The sequence below is a fragment of the Delphinapterus leucas genome, chromosome 19 (genome assembly GCF_059928025.1).
Source record: "Delphinapterus leucas isolate spDelLeu-1000000601 "Yukka" chromosome 19, BTC_Dleu_Yukka2, whole genome shotgun sequence".
NCBI classification, from domain to species: domain Eukaryota; kingdom Metazoa; phylum Chordata; class Mammalia; order Artiodactyla; family Monodontidae; genus Delphinapterus; species Delphinapterus leucas.
In genome coordinates, this window is record NC_143147.1 from 62473278 (window position 1) to 62493043 (window position 19766).

Sequence of the window (19766 nt, forward strand, 5' to 3'; positions counted from 1 at the left end):
ATGGAGAGCTGGGGGTGAGCAGTTCATTTCTGCCCTCGGCAACCAGTTCCAGCTCCCCAAACTCCATGCCACCGCTAAGGGTTCTTTATTGGTCAGAGTAAGTTTCCAGACCCATTGCCAACAAGTGCAGCTTAGTTTTGGGTAGTGGATGGTGATGGCCCTTCCCTCGTGTCTCCTGGAGACTGGTCTGATGTCCACTTGAGACACAAAGATAGATACTAGATATGCTTCTCAAGTCCCTACAGACTTCAGCCTTCATCCAAAGTCATCTCTGTCTCTAGGAATCAGCATCCAGAGAACATTAAGGAAAGGTCTCCAGAGTTACTGCAAAAGGCTACATCCCAGGCACCCACTACTGGAAGCAGGACGACCGCCCACATGGAGTCAGTGTAGGGGACCAGCATGCGGGACACAGCCCCCGAGGCCACAGCCAACACAGTTGGAGAGGGCAGAGGAGCGGAGGCTGGCAAGGCCAGTGCTGAAGGAGCCAGGCAGAGCACCCAGCACAGCCAGGATGGCAGCAACAGAGACACAGGTGAGCAAGGACGCCATGGGGAACACGCTGCCTCCGAGAGCTCAAGTCGAGGGGGTGGCCTCTGGCTGGACGGAGGCGCCGTCGCTGAACAGTCAGGACCTGAGGACGGCCAAAGGGTCAGGGGACCAGAGTGCGAGGCCGACGGCCCCAAGGATGGTGCCCACGAAGCTGCAGGGCAACGTGGCCGCCACAGCAAGGACGCCCCTTCCAGAAAATCAGGCTGGGGTGCAGACCCCTGCGGGAGCGGGGCCGACGGGAAGGGGAGTCAGAGGAACCACCAGAGAGGCTGTCCACCCAAGGACAGAGCCCAGGCCACCGCGTCCTCAGCCCCTCTCCAGAGCCCCACCACCCAGAGAGGCCAGAGGTTGCGGGCCGCCAACTTCAAGTCTGAGCCGCACTGGGATTTTGAGGAAAATACAGCCTGGAGGTGAGCGGCCTCCAGACGGGGAGTTTTTCCTGCCGCCCCCCCCTGCCCCCCCACCGAGGCCCCACCTCTCCCTTCCCTCCCAGACTCCCATCCTAAGCTCTGCCTCGGCCCACCCATGCTCTCCCCCAGCACTGCTCTCATCCCATCCTTCCTTGTTATAATGGCCAGAAGCAGGGCAGGGAAGGCAGGTCCCAGGCTGTGAGCGAGAAGGCCCTGTCCTGGGCCCCTAGGAGCCCAGAGCGTCATCAATCCCAGTGAAAGAGTGTGACCTGCACTGGAATCCCGTCCTGCAGCAGGGGAAGGGCCAGGAACCAGCAGGGACTAAGGGACAAGAACACCCAGGCCAGCCCTGTTCTCCCTGCATAGATAATTCTACGGCCCTTAGAGAAACAGCCGGGGCCCACAGCGCTGGAAGGGAGCCTTTAGAGCATGGATGTTCACACACATCACTGCAACCACGCACAGCCCTTGGACCCACAGCATGTTCACAGACTGGCCCACTCCTCTCACACATAGGAAGGTACATTTGCCTTGAGGGCTGAGGACCACTGGTTCCTTGGGAGCCCTCCTGACCACAGTAGGCTGGGACGATCGATGGCGAGGAGGGCGCCAGAAGGCCCTGGGGAATAGGATGAAAGGGGTAGCAGAGACCGACGCCTTCCCAGCTTTGAGGCCTGCTTTCTGCCCCTGCCCCCCCAACCCTGCCCAACCAGCCCCTGCCCCCCGCCACCCCCGCCCAGCCAGCCCTTGGCCACGGCCTTCCTGGGCCTCTCCCTGCCTGACCCGTCCTGCATGTAGACCTGCCCTGACTCAGTGAAGATCAAAGCCTCCAAGTCACCCTGGCTCCAGAATCTCTTTCTGCCCAACCTCACCCTCTTCCTGGACTCCAGCCACTTCGACCAGAGCAAGTGGGGTCGCCTGGAGCCCTTCGCTCCGCCTTTCGGCTTCATGGAGCTCAACTTCTGTGAGTCCTCGGCCCCGGGGGCCGGGGTGTGTGCTAGGCCCCAGCAGAGGGCCATGCTTTTTGTGTCTGGTCCGCCTCTTCCCTGGGGGCCACCAGCCCTGGGAGAAATGCCACTGGATCCCTGGCCCTTCCAGGGCTCTGAATGGAGCCCCCTCGTTGCAGTGGTGCAGAGGGTCGTGCCCTGCTTCCCCCCCGCGCCCCAGGAGCAGCTGCTCCTGGCCAGCCTCCCTGCCGGGAGCTCCCGGTGCGTCACCTGTGCCGTGGTGGGCGACGGGGGCATCCTGAACAACTCCCAAGTGGGCCCAGAGATAGACGGCCATGACTAATTGTTCCGGCGAGCTCCCCTTCCCGGCCCCTTCCCACCCCCTCTCCTGCAGAGCTGGGCTCTTCTGAGAGATCTGAGAGGGTGTTCCGTGCCTGTATCTGGAAGGCAGGGTTCCTGGGCTCTCCTGAGAGTTTCTGTAAATCAGTGCTGTCTCCCGGTCTCTCCTTCCTTTCCACGCATCCCCCTTCTGTACTCACGTGTTCTGTCTGATTTTGTCTTTCCATCTAGACTGAGTGGAGCTGTCATTAAGGGCTACGAACAGGATGTGGGTACTCGGACGTCCTTCTACGGCTTTACTGCCTTCTCCCTGACCCAGTCACTCCTTATACTGGGCAATCGGGGTTTCCGGCATGTGTCTCTGGGAAAGGTGAGCAAAGAGGAATCGGCCTGGCCGCACACACCGCAATGAAGAGTAGCCCCCACTCACCGCACCTAGAGAAAGCCCGCGTGCAGCAATGAAGACCCAACACAGCCAAAAATAAATAAATAAAAAATTTAGAAATATAAAAATAAAAGTCCTGTACACCTGAAACTAACACAGCGTTGTAAATCAACTGTACTTAAATTTTTTTAATGGTAAAAATAAATAATAAATTGCAAAAAAATATATAAAGGTGTTTTTTTGGGGGGGGGGCAGGTGGTCCCAGAACATTTTTCTTAATGTTCTAATAGAATCTCCATGAAAGGACTCATGACCATTTGGTTAAAGTTCCCCTCCCGCCCGTCCCGCCTTCTACTTCAGTGATGACACCTGGGGTGTTCAGCTTGCTCTCTGGTTGTGCAATCGTCCTAAACTGGCTGTCCTCTTTGGGCTGCTGAGAACTTAGCATTTCCTCAGCAAGCAGGCCAGGAGTCTAGGATCTGAGATGTGATAAGAAAACTGCTTCCACATTTGTGGGCAAAGGCTGAACAAACAGCACAGCATGAGCCCCCTATGGAAACCGAGGGAGGAAGTGCCACTGTTGCTGGGGCCCCCAGATGTCAGCAGCAACTTCACCCCAAAGACAGGGCCTAAGAACAACCCAGCTCCCCAGGAAGCTGTCCTCCAGGTCTGCCAAATTCTGAAGGCTTAAAAAAATGACCACATATTTGTTCATGATTTTATGGATCAACAACTGGGGCTGGGCTCAGCTCCCTTCTCCTGTGGTCTGGGGTCACCCATGCAGCTGCAGGCCTCCAGAGGCTGCACTGGAGCTGGATGGTCCAAGATGGCCTCACACTTCTGTCTGGTTCATGCTGGTTCTCAGCTGGGAGCCTCCATCCTCCTCTGTGAGGCCTCTCATTCTCCAGGGGCCTAGCCTGAGCTCCTGGACGTGGTGGCAGAGGGTTCCAAGAACACAGGAGCAGAAGCTACAATGCCACTTGAGGCCGACTGTCAGAAGGCACACACTGTCATTTTGGCCACATTCTAGTGGCTGAAGGAAGTCCAAGGCCAGCCCAGAGTTAAGGGGTGGGGAAACAGCCTTGACCTCTTGTTGGGAGGAGTGTGTACACTCAAGGCAGTTGAGGGTGGGAGGACTTGTTGCAGCATATCCGCCAGCAACACACCTGGTGACACCAGGCTTTCATGTGTAGCACTCCTATCACACCATCGGATGCCTGGTAGCGTGGGCAGATACAGCATTTCACCAAAAAGAGCCCCATCTTTCTCGTGGTCCAGTCTGTCCGTGACATGTCACTTTTCAGCCTACACAGGCCTAAAACAGCTAACGTCTATATAGTGAGTGCTTCCTACATTTCCGGAACTGCTGAAGGCACATTTAATGAGAGTAGCAATTCTTATGAAGTTGGTACTGTGATCATTCCCATGTTACAGATGAGGAAACTGAGGCATAGTGACTTAAGGAACTTGTCCCAGCTCACAGTCAGTAAACAGTGGAGCTGAGATTGTGGGCTTTGCAATCCACCCTCTTGAGCATCCCACTCTACTGCCTTTTGAGGGTCTGCCTTGGAGGTATCTAGAGGTATCTTCTGCCTTGGCATTCCTCTCTCCTTCCTTGTCTAATCCGAGGGGGCCAAGTCCAGTGATTTGGAGGGGGATGGTGGCTGGAGCTCATATCCCTGCCCCTCTCTCTCCCCGACTGCAGCAGCCAGGGAGGCCAGCAGACAAGGCTTGGCATGAACATCTGAGCTCCAGGGTTCACTGGGGAAGGAGGCAGTGAGGACTTGATTTGTTTTGATGAGGTCGGCAACTGTCAACAGGGACCAGCAGCAAAGAGGAGACCTTGCCTGATCTTGTGCTCTGGGGAAAGTGCAGGTACGTGAGGTTCCCCACGAGGACTCAGCCAGAGCAGATGGGAGGGTGGGGCAGGTCTGTGCAGTTCTGGGTACCAACTGAAGGCCACTGGCTAGCAATTCCCTCACCATATACCCCTGTGTACACACACACACAATTTCAATTATGTCCTCTTTTTTTGAGCCCAGCTCTCAGTGCTCTCAGGTATAAAGTCAAGTCCAAATAGGTGGTCATGTGACTTGTCACATGAGCTGAGCCTGTGTCCAACTTCGATCTTGCCACTGGAACTGTCCACTGGGGACAACACCACTGTGTCACTCCCACCAGGTATCTGCCAGAACTCCAATGGGCTTTGATCATGTACAAGAAATCCTTGTAAATTTCTGCATCACTTACAAGAAATCCATGTTTATCCCTGCATCTCCCAATTGGCCCAGGTGGAGCATCCAGGGGGCAGAAGCTTCTCCACCTGAGCTTGTGCTCTGGCTGCTGGCCGGCAGGGAGAGGACTGACTGTCCTTCAGCTCCCATGGTGGGAAGGAGACCCTTCCCTCTGTTTACTTGACAACTGCAAAATAATCAGGTGTTCGGATTCTAGATAGCTGAGTATAAGGCAAATTTCCATTACATATGAATTTTATTGTTTTCCACTCAGTATTAGCCGAATCGATTTGTGTGGTTTTTTTAAGACCTTTTTTTTTGGCCATGCCATGCACCTTGGGGGATCTTAATTCCCTGACCAGGGATTGAACCCGGGCCCACGGCAGTGACAGCACAGTGTTCTAACCACTGGACCGCCAGGGAATTCCCAAGACTTTATTTTTTTAGAGCAGTTTTAGGCTCACAGCAACACTGGGAGGAAGGCACAGTGATTTTCCATAGATCTGCTGCCCCTACACATGCACAGCCTCCACCATTACCAGCATCCCCACAAGAGCAGTACATTTGTTGATGAAATAGATTCGTTTTTACATTAAGAAAATTACATTAAGACTTCCCTGGTGGCACTGCGGTTAAGAATCTGCCTGCCAATGCAGGGGACATGGGTTTGATCCCTGGCCCGGGAAGATCCCACATGCCGCGGAGCAACTAAGCCCGTGCGCCACAGCTACTGAGCCTGCGCTCTAGAGTCCGCGAGCCACAACTACTGAGCCCACGTGCCACAACTACTGAAGCCCGCACGCCTAGAGCCCATACTCCGCAACAAGAGAAGCCACCGCAATGAGAAGCCTGCGCACCGCAACGAAGAGTAGCCCCCGCTCGCCGCAACTAGAGAAAGCCCGCACGCAGAAACGAAGACCCAATGCAGCCAAAAATAAATAAATAATTTTTAAAAAAAAGAAAAATAAAATTGGTTTCAGATTTGCGGATTCAAAACATAATGGACACTTTTACCAATGACTGTATTTTCTACAGATGAGCAGATTTCAATTGTGAATTCGCAAAGGACCAGTTCCTGCATTTGGACCTGTGTACATGCCATAGTAATGCTCAACTAAATACAAGTATACTAAGGGGTGGCTAGTGTTAAAAGAAAACCAAAGGGAAGAAGAGGGGCTGCTCCCACCCCTGCTCCTGTGGGAATTGGCACTTTATCTCTTCAACTGAGAAATATAAACACAAAATTGAAGTCCATCTACAACCCGTGAGAATTTTCTAGTGCGTTGCTTTATGCTGAACATTACACAGTAGGTTAGCAAATCTGAACACCACAAAGTTTACAGACTAGTAAAGCAACTTTGACACAATTTAAATTTCTCCAGGAACTCGGGCTGCACATGAAGACTTTGAAGTGCCCCCCACTACGATCATAAATTATTACTGTAAATTCTCTATGGTATTTTGATAGCTTTTATGATATTTAGAGTATAGATAAATGGGAACATATTTTGTTCTGAGTTGTATATAAATTTGGATAGATAGGAAAGAATAAACACAGATCATAAGACAGAAAGGGAAAGGAAGTATGTACTTGGTGTGTATCCACTAAAACACAGACATACATTCACACCATAATCATACACCATTTCAAGGCTACCTCAGTCCACGGTATTAGCTAGCATTAAGAATTTCCACGGATGGGACTTCCCTGGTGGTCCAGTGGTTAAGAATCCACCTTCCAATGCAGGGGATGCAGGTTCGATCCCTGGTCAGGAAACTAAGATCCCACATGCCACGGGGCAACTAAGCCCATGCACCGCAACTACTGAGCCCGTGTGCCGCAAACTACAGAGCCCACATGCTCTGGAACCCGCGTGCTGCAACTAGAGAGAAGCCCTTGCACCGCAACGAAGATCCTGTGTGCCGCAACTAAGACCCAACACAGCCAAAAATAAAATAAAATAAATAAATTATAAATTTTTAAAAAGAGATCTTGTTGCATAAATATATATTAAAAAAAAAAAGAATTTCCATGGAAACAGTGTAGCAGAGGGATTAAGAGTTCAGACTCTCCTGACTTGTAAGCTGCTTATTCATAGGGTATACCTTGGGAAGCCAAAATGACAAAAAAGGTCAGGGTACTGAAGACAAGGATTTGTGCAGGAAGGAGTCAGAAATCTTCACAGAAATCTGAGTCTATTGGTGAATACTAATTTGAGCCAGTATAGTGCAAGAGTACACAGAGCCAAGCAAAGGAAAACCACCAAAGAAAGAACAACTACTAAGAATCGGGGAGCTGAATGAACCAGAGCTCACACAGCTCAAAAAGTCATGACCAGCGACGCCAGATGGATACTCAGATCTACAAGAAGACAGCAAGAATTCTGGAAATGATAAATACGTGGGTAAATATTTCATTGCTCAATGTTTTTGAAAGATGATTGATTATTTAAAGCAAAGACAACAGTGATGAACTATAGGGTGTTTAACACATGTAGAAGTAAAATGTACAATAATATTTGTACAAAGGATGGGATGGGGAAATGGAAGTATACGGTTTCTACATTATATGTGAAATGGCATGCTGTCATTTAAAAGTAGACTATGATAAACTAAAGATGAATATTGTAAACCTTAGAACAACCATTTTCAAAATAGCCCAAAGAAATACAGCCAATAAGGCAATAGAGGAGATAAAATAGAGTAGGAAAGAAAAAAAAACAATGAAGAATACATGAAACTAATAGAAAACATACAGTGATACAGTGGGCATAAACACAATCATATCAATAATTATATTACAGATAAATGTACTAAATACCCTAAAAGACAGAGATTGACAGGCTGGACAAAAAAGCAAGACCAACCATATATGTGGTCTTGTGTTTATAAGAGATGCACATTAAATATAAAAACAAAGATATATTAAAAGAATGAAAAAAGTTAACCATGCAAGCACTAATAATAAAAAAGCTGGAGTGGCTATATTAATACCAAACAAAATAGACCTCAGGACAAGGAATATAATCAGAAACAGACAGTGCGTCAAATAACAGAGTTTCAAACTACGTGAAACAAGAACTGACAAAACTGGGGACTTCCCTGGTGGCGCAGTGGATAGGACTCTGCGCTCCCAATGCAGGGTGCCTGGGTTCAATCCCTAGTCAGGGAATTAGATCCCACATGCATACCGCAACTAAGAGTTCACATGCCACAACTAAGGAGCCCGCCCGCCACAACTAAGACCCAGCACAACCAAATAAATAAATAAATATTTTTTAAAAAAAGAACTGACAAAACTGAAAAGAGAAATAGACAAATTCAAACCTGTTTTGGAAATAAGTCAGACCCTTTCTTCTAAGGCTAAACATATACCTTCCTTATGATACAGCAATTCCACCTCTAGATATTGACCCAAGAGAAATAAAAATATGCACACAAAAAGGTTGGTACAACAATGTTCATAGCGGATGTACTCATAGTACATATTAGCCAGAAACTGGAAACAACCTCAATGTCCATCAGTAAGAGAATGGATAAACAATGTGTGGTATATTCATACAATGGAACTATAAATACTTACAAGATAAGGGAACAAACTGCTAATGCACATAATCACAAAGAATACAGACTGTGTGATTTGGACCGTGTGTTTAGAACAATCTAAACTTAATTTATACTGAACGAAAGCAGCACAGCGGTTGTGTCTAGAGGCAATGGCAGATTGATTGGATGGATAATGGAAATGTCTACATTTTGATCAGGTGTGGGTTACATGAGCATATGCAATTTCAGAATCCATTGAACTGTATACTAAAATATACGTATTTCAGGGCTTCCCTCGTGGCACAGTGGTTAAGAACCCGCTTGCAAATGCAGGGGACACAGGTTTGATCCCTGGGCCGAGAAGATCCCACATGCTGCGGAGCAACTAAGCCCGTGTGCTGCAACTACTGAGCCCGCAAGACACAACTACTGAAGCGCGCTTGCCTAGAGCCCGTGCTCTGCAACAAGAGGAGCCACCGCAATGAGAAGTCCACGCACCGCAACGAAGAGTAGCCCTCACTCGCCATAACTAGAGAAAGCCCGCATGCAGCAACGAAGACCCAATGCAGCCAAAAATAAATAAATAAAATAAATAAATATATTTTAAAAAAAGATAGCAAATGGATTCAATTTGGATTCCAAACTAATAAAAAACAAAATCACAGTGAACAGTGTTAAGCATCATAAACAGAAAAATAATAAGTCACTGTGATTTATTTTGGGAATAGTTAATTCATTATAATAAATACAATATTATGGAAGCACAATTGAGATTAATGATGAAATCACTTTAAGTTTCATAATTTTAACATTTTTGTTTCCTATTGTTACCGAGACCAATTATAATGGTGCAAAATTTTATCAACTGCACTGTCATATAAATAGGCAAATTATCTATTGTCAAAACTAGTTTCTCATTTCTGACAAAATAACATTTATTTTTTCAAGAAGCTGACATTTTCAAGGGATTAAAAAAAAACAACTTCCCATTAAGAGGTCTATAGAGAAGAATGTAAAAAAAAAGAAACGTTTTACATCTTGAAAAGCATTAGGCACTAATTGTTTGAATCACAAATGCTAATCCATATTCTGACTGATCCAGAACATCCCAGCTGATATTCAAAATTTTGTCATCAGCTGTATTTTCTTTTTGTAAGCTCAGTTTCTACTCAGCTTCAATTCAGTGCACAAATCTGTCTTCTTATAAATTCTTGAAATACAACTGGAACAATTTTCATCATGGCTTTTTCTCATAAAATAATTAATCATCTAAAAATGGATTTGATTGAAATGACAAAACTAGCTTCTGATGCATAATTAGAACATCTGATAAACTTTGATTAGGAACTTGCTTAAATTCATGCCATTTCAGATACTGAAAAATAATTGATTTTAGTAAAAAAAATTTTTTTACAAAGATGCTTATAAAAATTCTTTCAGAACCTAGAGTACTTGAAGTTTGATCTCTCGGTTCTGTAAAACTTAATCTTAGGTGAAACGTATGTATATATGCTCAAGATTTTAATTCAATTGATGACATATTTCTAAGATATCTAACGAAGTATATTTCACATGTAGACAAAAGAAAAAAATTAACTTTTTATTATGGAAAATTTCAAACATATACAAAAGTAGAAAGAATAGTGTTATGAACTCCTACTATGCAGCTCATATTAATAATAATTACTATAAGGACTAATACAACATAACCTAAACTCATAGCCAATCTTGTTTCATCGGTAGTCCCCATCCCCTCCCCACTTATAGCCCACACTTGATTATTTTAAGCAAATCCCATGCATCATATTGTTTCATCTGTAGATATTTCAGTATGTATTACTAAGAGGTAAGAACTCTTTAAAATAATGTTATCACACCTAAAAAATTTAACAGTTCCTTAGATTCACCAAATATCCAGTTTGTATTCAAATTTCCCTGACTCAAACAATAGAATTGTAAGATAACATATCAACAGAAAAGCCATTGCAGGGGATAAACTTCCAGCATGACAGCCGAAGGAACTCTACAGACCCACTATGCAGTGAAACTGGTGAAAAGTATAAAAAGATAACCATTTGAAGTATCTGGAAACGGTCTTAAGGATATACAGCAAATGAAGAAACATCTATTCAAGGAAATCTACTAAAAGTTGATAAAGAGTCTTTGAGCCAAAATTGCTCCCTCTTTCCCTACTCCCAGCCCAGTGGAGACAAAAACTCCACTCTAGATTGTCACAGCCAAGCGCACAGGGCTCCCTCTCCCATCAGTTTCTGGTCAGAGGGCTTGCTTTCTGGGAGGAGCAATACATCAGCATTTCTCATCCTGCCCCAGCTACCTGTTGCTGACGCTAAGTTCTGGGCAAGTGTGACCCAGAGGTGGGACTCCCTTCTGCTCAGCCCCCAGTCATGGAACGGGGGCTCCACCTCGGGCATTGTGTCACTGAGGATACTGGGACCTTGGTCATCCCTGCCCCGGCTATAAAGTGGTGGTTCCACGCCAGGAGAGGCAAGCAGAGAAGACCTGAGGCTACTGCCTCTCTTCTGCCACATGGTCAACTCCTAAACAGGGGTATCAGGCAGAGAGAAACACATCACTGTCCCCACCCCCAGCTGGAGTCCAGGCTCAGAGATTTTGCCTAGGGCTAGAAGCAGGCTATAAAACAGACAGGTCTAATCTCTTCCCAAAGGAACTGACTTCATTTGCAACAGAGAGTGAAGAAGTTCAAGCCTAAGGATGCTCTCAAAAAAGGAGGTTGTGGTGAAAGGCAACTGGGAGGAGATTGGTAGAGTCCATGAAGATACAGGCTAAAGTATAAGCCAGCTAGTTTGCAGGAGAGAACCAGGGAGGGAAACAGCAGACACCAGCCTCAAGAGCTGCTCCTTCAAAGAAGCCTGAGCCTGTAGACCAGTTTATGTCCCAGGGCATTTTTGTAAGCATAGATCAACAGCTGTCAATTAATGGATCTTGACAGCTGGGTGTGGTCAGGGAAAGAGGGGAAGAGAGTCTAGCCAGTCAGTGCAGTCCCAGGGTGGCTGCGGACAGACCCTGAACTGCACACTCCTGCTGAGCGACAACAGAGCTTTAACACTTCAGGGTAGTGAGGGGGGAGGCGTCACTAAAATAAGCCAGCCAGTCACTGAACAAGCAAGTAACTATAAGCCTGGGGCCAGGAGGTGGGGGTGGGAACCAGCACCGAGTTGCTACAATATATTATCTAAAATGTCCAGTTTCCAACAAAAATATAGGAGACAAGCAAAGAAGCAGGCGTAAAAAATTAATAAACAGAAACTTCAATTAAATAGAGCCGGGAGATGGAAGAGGGTAGTTCTCATGCCCTGCGAGGGCTGCAGAACCCAACAGGAAGAAGAAAGACTCCTCTTCCTTCCTGGCAAGGACTCAACCAATGAAAAAGCCATGGAGTAGCCCTCCCAACTCCCTTTTCCCCTCTATAAAAGCCATCTCCTTCCCTTGCCCTGGGGGACTTGCACATGGTCCATAGTTGCAGACCCTGAATTCCAATTCTCTGCTGATTCCAATTTTTTTTTTAATTGAGGTGTAGTTGATTTACAGTGTTGTGTTAGGTTCAGGTGTACAGCAAAGTGATTCAGTTGTACATTGTACATATTGATATCTATATATACATTCTTTTTCAGATTCTTTTCCATTATCGGTTACTGCAAGATATTGAATATAGTTCCCTGTGCTACACAGTAGGTCAGATAAAACCATTTTTGCTGGAGGAATATCTGTCCGTCTGCTTGTTTCAGGTCCACACAAGAAAGCATAACTCACATTGGAAAAAGGCAGGAAGCAGGAACCACCTCGTGGGAGTGGCTGGATGTTGGATTTAACAAAGCCTAAAAGTAGCCCTGAGGCGGACTCTTTTTTTTTTTTTTTTTTCAAATTCAGAGTCAGAGGCAGACACAGCGAGACTAGAACTGGAAAATGTCTGCTCCGTTGTCCCACTGGGAATGATGAAGGCCCTGGTAAGCCTCACTGGGGACAGTTTCAGTGGTGAAGTAGGTAAAGAAACCAGATTCAGAAAGAAATGGTGACAGCATGGACTTCCCTCCAAGGACAAGGATGAAAAGGAAAGGGTAGCTAAGAGGGTCAGCTCAACAGAGGTTTTGTTTGACTTTGTTTTGCTTTGCTTTGCTTCTCAGGATGAGATATTTGGGGGCGTGTTCAAAGGCCAGGATAAGGACCCTGTAGATAGGGAGGAGATGGCTGCAAAAGCAAGACCAGAAGAGGTGGGAGCACACAGCAGGGAGGCCGGCTTTCCCTGGAGGAGAGCCTGCAGGGGTGCAGGTGAAGATGCATGGGTATGAGTACATTGGGAGGCCTCAATGCGTGGGGCCTATTTTGCACATGATAGCAGACGCTCTAACTGCCTATTGTCCCAGACTCTTTCCAAGAACGTTAGTAGACAGCAACCGGTTTTGGAAGATAAAGATAATGCCCCCACCTGGAGTAGAGGGCAGATTTTCTTACTTCCAGCATAATTTTTTTTTTTTTTTTTTGCGGTACGCGGGCCTCTCACTGTTGTGGCCTCTCCCGTTGCAGAGCACAGGCTCCGGACGCGCAGGCTCAGCGGCCATGGCTCACGGGCCCAGCCGCTCCGCGGCATGTGGGATCTTCCCGGACCGGGGCACGAACCCGTGTTCCCTGCATCGGCAGGCGGACTCTCAACCACTGTGCCACCAGGGAAGCCCCCCAGCATAGTTTTTAATGCCTCCCTCTAGGGCAAGGGCAGGTTTGCTTGCAGCCCACTGTAGAAGATTCTGTTTTTCCTCGTTCAGGGTTCCTCAGCTGTGCTGCAGACCCATTGAGCGTGCAGCAAACCCGTTGTGTGGCACCTCCTAGGTCCCTCTGCCTCACCCTTGTGGGGTCTGAGGGGCAAGGAGGGGCAAGACTTCTCATGAAGTCTATGTTGCTTGCTGTGTCATGAGTAGTCATGTCCTTTGTCTCTGACCCTGTAGTCTCGTTTCTTCTGCCAGCGTCCATAAAACTGTAGCAGGCTGACCTGTTAGCCTGAACGTAGGGTAAACCCCACACCCTTCACAGTTCTGGCCAGGGGTGACTTTGTAGTTGAGGGCATGGGAAGTTGAAGCACCTCTCTCAGAGGTATGGCAGGGAGAAGAGGAGGCTTGAGGAAAGAGGTGACGCTCTGGAATCACCATTGAGCAGGATGGAAGCTGGACAAGGACAAGGAGACGGCTGGTGTGGGGAGCCCAGCTGACGCACAACGCGCACCGTTCTACTCTGGAATAAGACACTGGCTAGCAGCTGTCGGCCAGGCCGGGGAGCAGGCAGCATGGGGGAGGGGACACTACACAGGCAGATCAGAGTGTGAATCCAGGTTGGAGTTCTGCTGGGCGGAAAGCCAGGAAGACAAGAGAATCTGGGTTACCATGAGAGAGTAGCTTTTAGATTATGACTCCCCGGGTCCTGGCTGGATAGGAAAGAAAGCTTCGGGGAGAGGGCTGATCTGTTGGGAGACAGAGAGGAGGGGTGGAGAGACTGCAAGCTGCAGACAGGAAGGAGAACCCCACATGGTGGATAGGAGACTCTGGTCTGAGCGGGGTACTGCTTTTTAGGCACTGGAGGTGGATCCAAATCCTTAACACAGATGGTGGAGGGTCAACCCGACACAGGAGGAGAGCCCTCGCCAACTTGAGGCTGGAGTCCAGGCGGGTGGAAGCTGGACTGTGGTGGGGGCCAAGTTTGTAGGTTTGAAGATGGAAAGTTGAAGACATTACATACAAACCGTCAAGTTGCAAACTTTCAAAGATGCGAACATGTGTTTGCACGTCCAATCACGTAAGTTAGTTTATGTGTCTGGCGTACGTTGTCACGTGCGTGCGCCCTCTACAAGTGGCTGTGCTTTGTGCACTTTACTGTACAGCGCTGTGTAGGGCACAGTCGTACAGTATCTTTATTTCAAGCCCAGGATGTCTGGAAGCAAGTGTAAAAGCAGCGGTGATGTAGCTGGGACTACTGTACTTTTCAAGGTACTGTACTGTGAGATTAAAAATGTTCTCTTTTTCTGTGTTTTTTATGTATTATTTGTGTGAAAAGTATTATAAACCTATTACAGTACAGTACTATATAGCTGATTGTGTTAGTTGGGTACCTAGGCTAACTTCGTTGGACTTACGAAACAAACTGGACTTAGAACACACTCTCCGAACAGAACTTGTTTGTATGTAGGTGACTCGTTCGTATGTATGCAACAGTGATTCCCCTTCTTCATGAAGTAGGTGAGGCTGTCACGAGAGAGAGGGATAGGTTTGCAATTGGGGGGCTTAGAGATATGTTTGATGTTTTATCAATCACTGAAGAAATGGGAGAAGGTGCTGATCATGGGATAAGTAACAAGGACAGGGGTTTTGGCGATTGAAAACCATAAAGATTAAAGGAAAAGACTCGAAACCATCAATTCTAAGTAGTGTCCATCAGCAGGGTGGCAAGGTGCATTTTTTTAAATTGTGAGAACTGAGCCTGAAGGACCCATTCCTGCCCACGAGCAGAGGCTCCAGGAAGCTTTCTGGGAAGCTCTGCAATTGGACAGATACCTGTTGCTGCACCCAGACCTGCTCGCATACGTGAAGAACAGGGGAGAGCAGAAAGCCGGTAGAAACGGACAAGGTCCCTGTCATTGCAGGCTCTGATAGTTGGGGGGCGGGGGTGGGGAGTCTGGGGTATTTCACAGGTTTCTGAGGCCAGGACGTGGCCCACTGGAAAATACACTGTGTCACCTACTGTTCACTCCCTGGAAGGGCTCTGCTTCCAGAGCACTAGTGCCCGAGCTTCCCCAGCCCTTCCTGCTGACGCCGGATTCCCTGCTACACCCTTCAGGTGTCAATGGACTGCTGAGATCTCCAGGTTGGCCTCGGTTTGTAACAGGAAGGCAGTGCGATTGAGAGCCCCAGCCAGTCAGTCACCAAATGAGGAGAATGAACAGCCTCAGCTCCCCCACCCATCCCAACCGTGCAGGCCCCCTACCTCACCCCCTCCAGCTCTACCCAGGGTCTGGGCTGTCAGCGTTCGCTCCTCCATCCTCGCCGCCCCTCCCATGGGCCTCGGGCGTCGTCGGGAAGCCGCGAGCCGGGGCCCCCGAGGGCGCAGTGCGCAGCCCACGCGGCAGGTGGCGGCGTCTCCCCGCGCCCCGCAGCTCCCGGACCGCGCGCGCCCGCCCTTGAAGGTACCGGGAAGCGCCCTGCCCAACCACGGCTCGCGGTGTCCCCGGGCTGGGCGCCGGCGGGGCGAGGGCAGTTCCCGGCGCCGGCGCTACATTCTCCCCCCCGGGACCCGTCGCGCAGGTCCCGAGGGTGCGGCGGCGTCCGGAGGCTCGGCGCGGGCAGAACGGAGATAGGCGGGGAGGGGCCACAGAGTCCAGGAGTGCGGCCCGGCCCACCCGGGCCTCTCCCCTCCGCCCGGGACTGCGGCCGACGGGGCGCCCGCGGGCCGGGGCTGCATGGGGCTCCCGCGCGTCCCTGTCTTCTGGCTGCTGCTCCTGTTCGCGGCTGTCTGCTTGGGGATCCTCGTCGCCCTGTACTCCTCGGCGGTGGAGTCGTACCCGGGGCCCCTGACCGGAGCCAGGTAGGGGCTGCCGCGCGGGACCTGTCTGGAGGGCGCAGGGGACGCGCGGGGCGCCCAGCTCAGGGCTGGGCCGCCCTCCGGGGTGGCTTGCCGCGGGCACTCGGGCTGCGGCCCTTTGTCCCCAGAGCCTCCACCCCGGCGTTAAACTCGTGCTGCCGGGGCCCCACAGCCTCTGCCGGGGTCGGAGAGGAGCTTCGCCCCTTGCGCACCGGCGATCCGCTCCCGACAACCTTACGCTTACTTCCCTCCGGCCCTGAGTAGAAACCCTTTCTATTGTCCAGATTTGGTTAGGACACCTGAATCTTTTAAAAACAGTCCCGTTTTTGCCACCCATTGTCCCTCGCTAACGTCACGTTTTTTTTCAAGCTCTCCTTGGGAGCAGGAATCCAAGTCTCCCGGTTCCAACTTGGCCGGGCTCCTCAGCCGGGCTGCGGCGGGTCGCCTCTCCCTCTAGCTGTGGTCCCCGCCCTCCCCGCGCCGGGCTCCCTTAACTCCCGGCTCTCTGCTCCGTTTATTTTGATAAGCACTGTCTGGGCGCAATCGGGCGCGATCGGCGAACTGGGGCCCATCCTGGGCTCCATCCAAGTTCCCGCCCCTGAGCCTCCTCCTGCGCTCCGCTCCCTTTCGCCGACCCTGGGCACCTTTCTTTCATTTGTGCCCCAGGAGGAGAAATCTGAGAGCCTGCCTTTGCTAGGTGATGGTTCCAGTTACTGAAGAAGCCTCAAAAGGATTTAGCTTTACTTCTGGAAGGTGGGCCAAGCTGTGCCCAGAGCCTGGATTTCTGAGGCCTGCGGGGCCTGTCTTTCCCTTCCCAGCGCTTTCCCACCGGCACAGTCCTTACTAAACCTTGCTCCGGGAATAAGGCAATGAAATCAAAATTAGTGTCTGCTATCAGGAAACAAGGTCAGAAGCCACCCAAAGTTCCAAACAATATGAAACACCCTTGCCACTGGTGATGAGTCCGGTCCCTTTAGAACAAAAGGCGCTCTAACAGGCAACACCTGAAGTTATTTCATCTCCCTGGAGTCAGAAATTGCATAAGGAGGACTGAGAATATTGAGGGTATTAAGAAAGGGGATCCTTGTCAGTTTTATGTAAGGATGTTTTGAAACACACTTGAACATCTGTTGAAAGAACTAATACCACTCTAAATATGAGGTTTGCTGAACATCCATTACACCTCAACAAAGCTTTTCTTAAAGATCTTTCATCTTTCAAAAATCTAGTACAACCCAAGAACCTGTCCATATCCTTGTTGTTTTGGTGATGTCTGTGCTGTAATTAAACCCCAGGGGCCAGGTCCAGACTCAGTCTCCGTAGGAGGTGGGTAAGCAGGGTGGCAGGCGGGATGGAAATCTGAGCGGGGACAGCAGGCTGTGCGACCTCCCCAACTGGAGACCAAAAACGGACCTACCTGGTTGGCTACAGTGGAGAGTCCAGGGAAGCAAGGCCCTGGGACCAGGCCTACCACACCCGAGACGGGGCTCTCCTTGCAGGTTAGAGAGTGGAATCGGTTCAGGAATTTACTCACAGAAGAATCTGAATCAGTAGTTCCTGGGCTTGGATTTCTAGACTTGTTTTTTTCTGGAGGAGGGGGTGAGGATACTACAGGACGCCAGTTACCTGCCAGTTACCATCTACCGTGAACATTATTTTGTAAAAGAAAAGGCTATTTTAGGGCGAAGAATTCCTAAGAATATGATCTAAGTTGAGTAAATTTAGTTTTATGAAAAACTGCACAACATCGACCTCCTTTCTCCTCGGGCTGGTTAAATTTTCCATAGGGGTGCGGGTGAGCTGGGCTGGCCCCTTCCCCGCTCCTTCCCAGCTCCCAGGCTGGTGTGTAAATGCCCATGGATTCCGGAGTGGGAGGGGCTGGGGGAAGTCTGTGAGCGTAAGGGGTGCTCTGGAGAGAGGAGCAGGCCTCCCTGAGGCTGGGGCAATTCAGAGCAGCAAAACTGGATTGGGGGGCTCCCCAGCCCCGCCCCACAACTCTGTCCCTTCTGTCTCTATTCCACCAATTCAGCAGTTCCTCCATCAGGTTCCAAGCCTGGTTGCGTGTTAGAATCACTGGGGAGGGAGCAAAAGCTCCCTAGGATTCTCGAAGGCCACCTAGGCTGAGCACCACAGTCCCAGTTCCTCAAAGACGAACTACAGGATTATGTGGGTGGCCCCTCTGGGGCACAAGGGACAGGTGGGGGAAGGGATCACCCTGCTTTTCCTGGCCTGCTCCTCCATGGTCTTTCACAAACCTGAAGGCAGGCTTTTTATGTAAGGTAACATAAATTCTGTGTTTGCACCTCCCAACAGTTCAGGCAAGGCTTTACTGGGGCCCCTGCTGCAGTAGGGGGAAGCGAAAACAAGTAACAGGTTCCCTTGCTTGCTCCCTGGGGGAGGGGGGGGCGCGAGTTGGTTCCTTATACTGGGTGACAGTAGGAATGGGTCCAGGCGTTGGGCCAGAGGGGGTGCTTAGGTGCCCACCCCCTTGGTGGTACTACCTGTGCAGGGTACACGTGCAGTATCCTGCTTTTGCTCGACACCCTGCTTTTGCTGAGGTTTTGGTCTTTTTGTATCTTGTTGTTCATAATTTGCCCCAGTTGCACACGCACCCAGCTATTTTTAGTCCCTTATAAGTTTCCTTGCATTCTGTGGCTCGAGGGGTCGTTTGTCCACGTGCAAGCACTGCAGCAAAGGCCCCCAGGTCCCAGCCTGTCTCAATGTGATTATCTTCACACTTGTATGATTACCCCAGCTGAACAGACACAGAGACTGAGGTTCCGAGAAGTTCAGTAGCTTCCAGAGATCCTGGGATACAAATCCACGGAGTCAGGCTTCAGACCCATGCCCTTCACCAGGTGAAGGGGGCCCAAGGCACCTGGGATCTAACACCTGTTTCTGGGGCCTTTTGGCAGGGAGACCCCTCAGATGGTCACAATCCCAGGGGGCTGGCAATCTTTCCTATTTTATATTTTCATCTCTTAACCACCACCTCACTGTTCCTATACACTCCACATTTCAGCCGCTTGCCAAGGGGCTTCTTTATTTCTTGGTTTCTGGGTAGAACATAATAATAGGACCGTATTTTGTGTGCCCAAAGAGAGAGGGATGGGCAAGAATCAGAGCACAGAAAAAACAATCAGACCCTGATGGAATGTCAGCCCCCAGAGCTAACAGAGCCAGACAGCAGGTTCCAGGGGCAGGTGAGATCCCTGCTTTACTTCTGCCTTCTCCCCCAGGAACATCACATCGTCTCGAGCTTTCTTTGGACCCAAGGCATCGAATTCTACGACGAGAAAGGTACTGGGGCCAGCTACCCTGGGGCGGTTTCTCACATTCTCAAGTTAGCATTGGGGGGAAAAGGGGAAGGAGAAGCACAAATGAGAACATTCTCAGGAGCCTGCTGGCGGGAGCACTCTGGAACCCCCCCCCCCACCGCCATTCCCCCAAAGGAAGCAGAGAACTGAGCAGCCAGCCAGTCAGGGCTCCTCACACCTGACCACGGAGGTTCCCTGAACCCTAACAGCAGAGAAGGGTGACTCCATATTTACTCCTTGGGGTGTAGCCAGCTGAAAAGTTCTGGGAAGTCTCGATTTGTCTTTAAAAGTCCTGTGACCTTTACATTCTACTCCTCAAAATGTCTTTTTACTGTAAAAGTCACATTTAAACTGCTCACCATGAAGTAAACACCAAGCCCTGGGAAGACGTTTGAGCACTTCCGGGCCCTGCTCTATAACAGATCACGCTGACTGTG

General features: G+C 49.6%; 2 protein-coding genes across 4 annotated transcripts in view; both read left to right on the top strand.

Annotated features, from left to right (window-relative positions):
- ST6GALNAC1 (ST6 N-acetylgalactosaminide alpha-2,6-sialyltransferase 1) lies at positions 1-15788 on the top strand. The gene is given in 11 exon segments (XM_089901839.1): positions 1-14; positions 282-483; positions 485-818; positions 821-946; positions 949-962; positions 1761-1926; positions 2089-2222; positions 2304-2356; positions 2480-2618; positions 14944-15046; positions 15433-15788. Coding segments are annotated over 11 exon segments (1641 nt in total).
- ST6GALNAC2 (ST6 N-acetylgalactosaminide alpha-2,6-sialyltransferase 2) overlaps positions 15769-19766 on the top strand; it is a 14879-nt gene continuing 10881 nt past the window's right edge. For all 3 annotated transcript variants that reach the window (XM_089901641.1, XM_022589506.3, XM_022589507.3), the window contains exons 1-2: positions 15769-16015; positions 19252-19312. In XM_089901641.1, the coding sequence (XP_089757767.1) occupies positions 15891-16015; positions 19252-19312 (186 nt within the window). In that variant the 5' untranslated portion in view covers positions 15769-15890. The remainder of the gene's footprint in view (positions 16016-19251; positions 19313-19766) is intronic.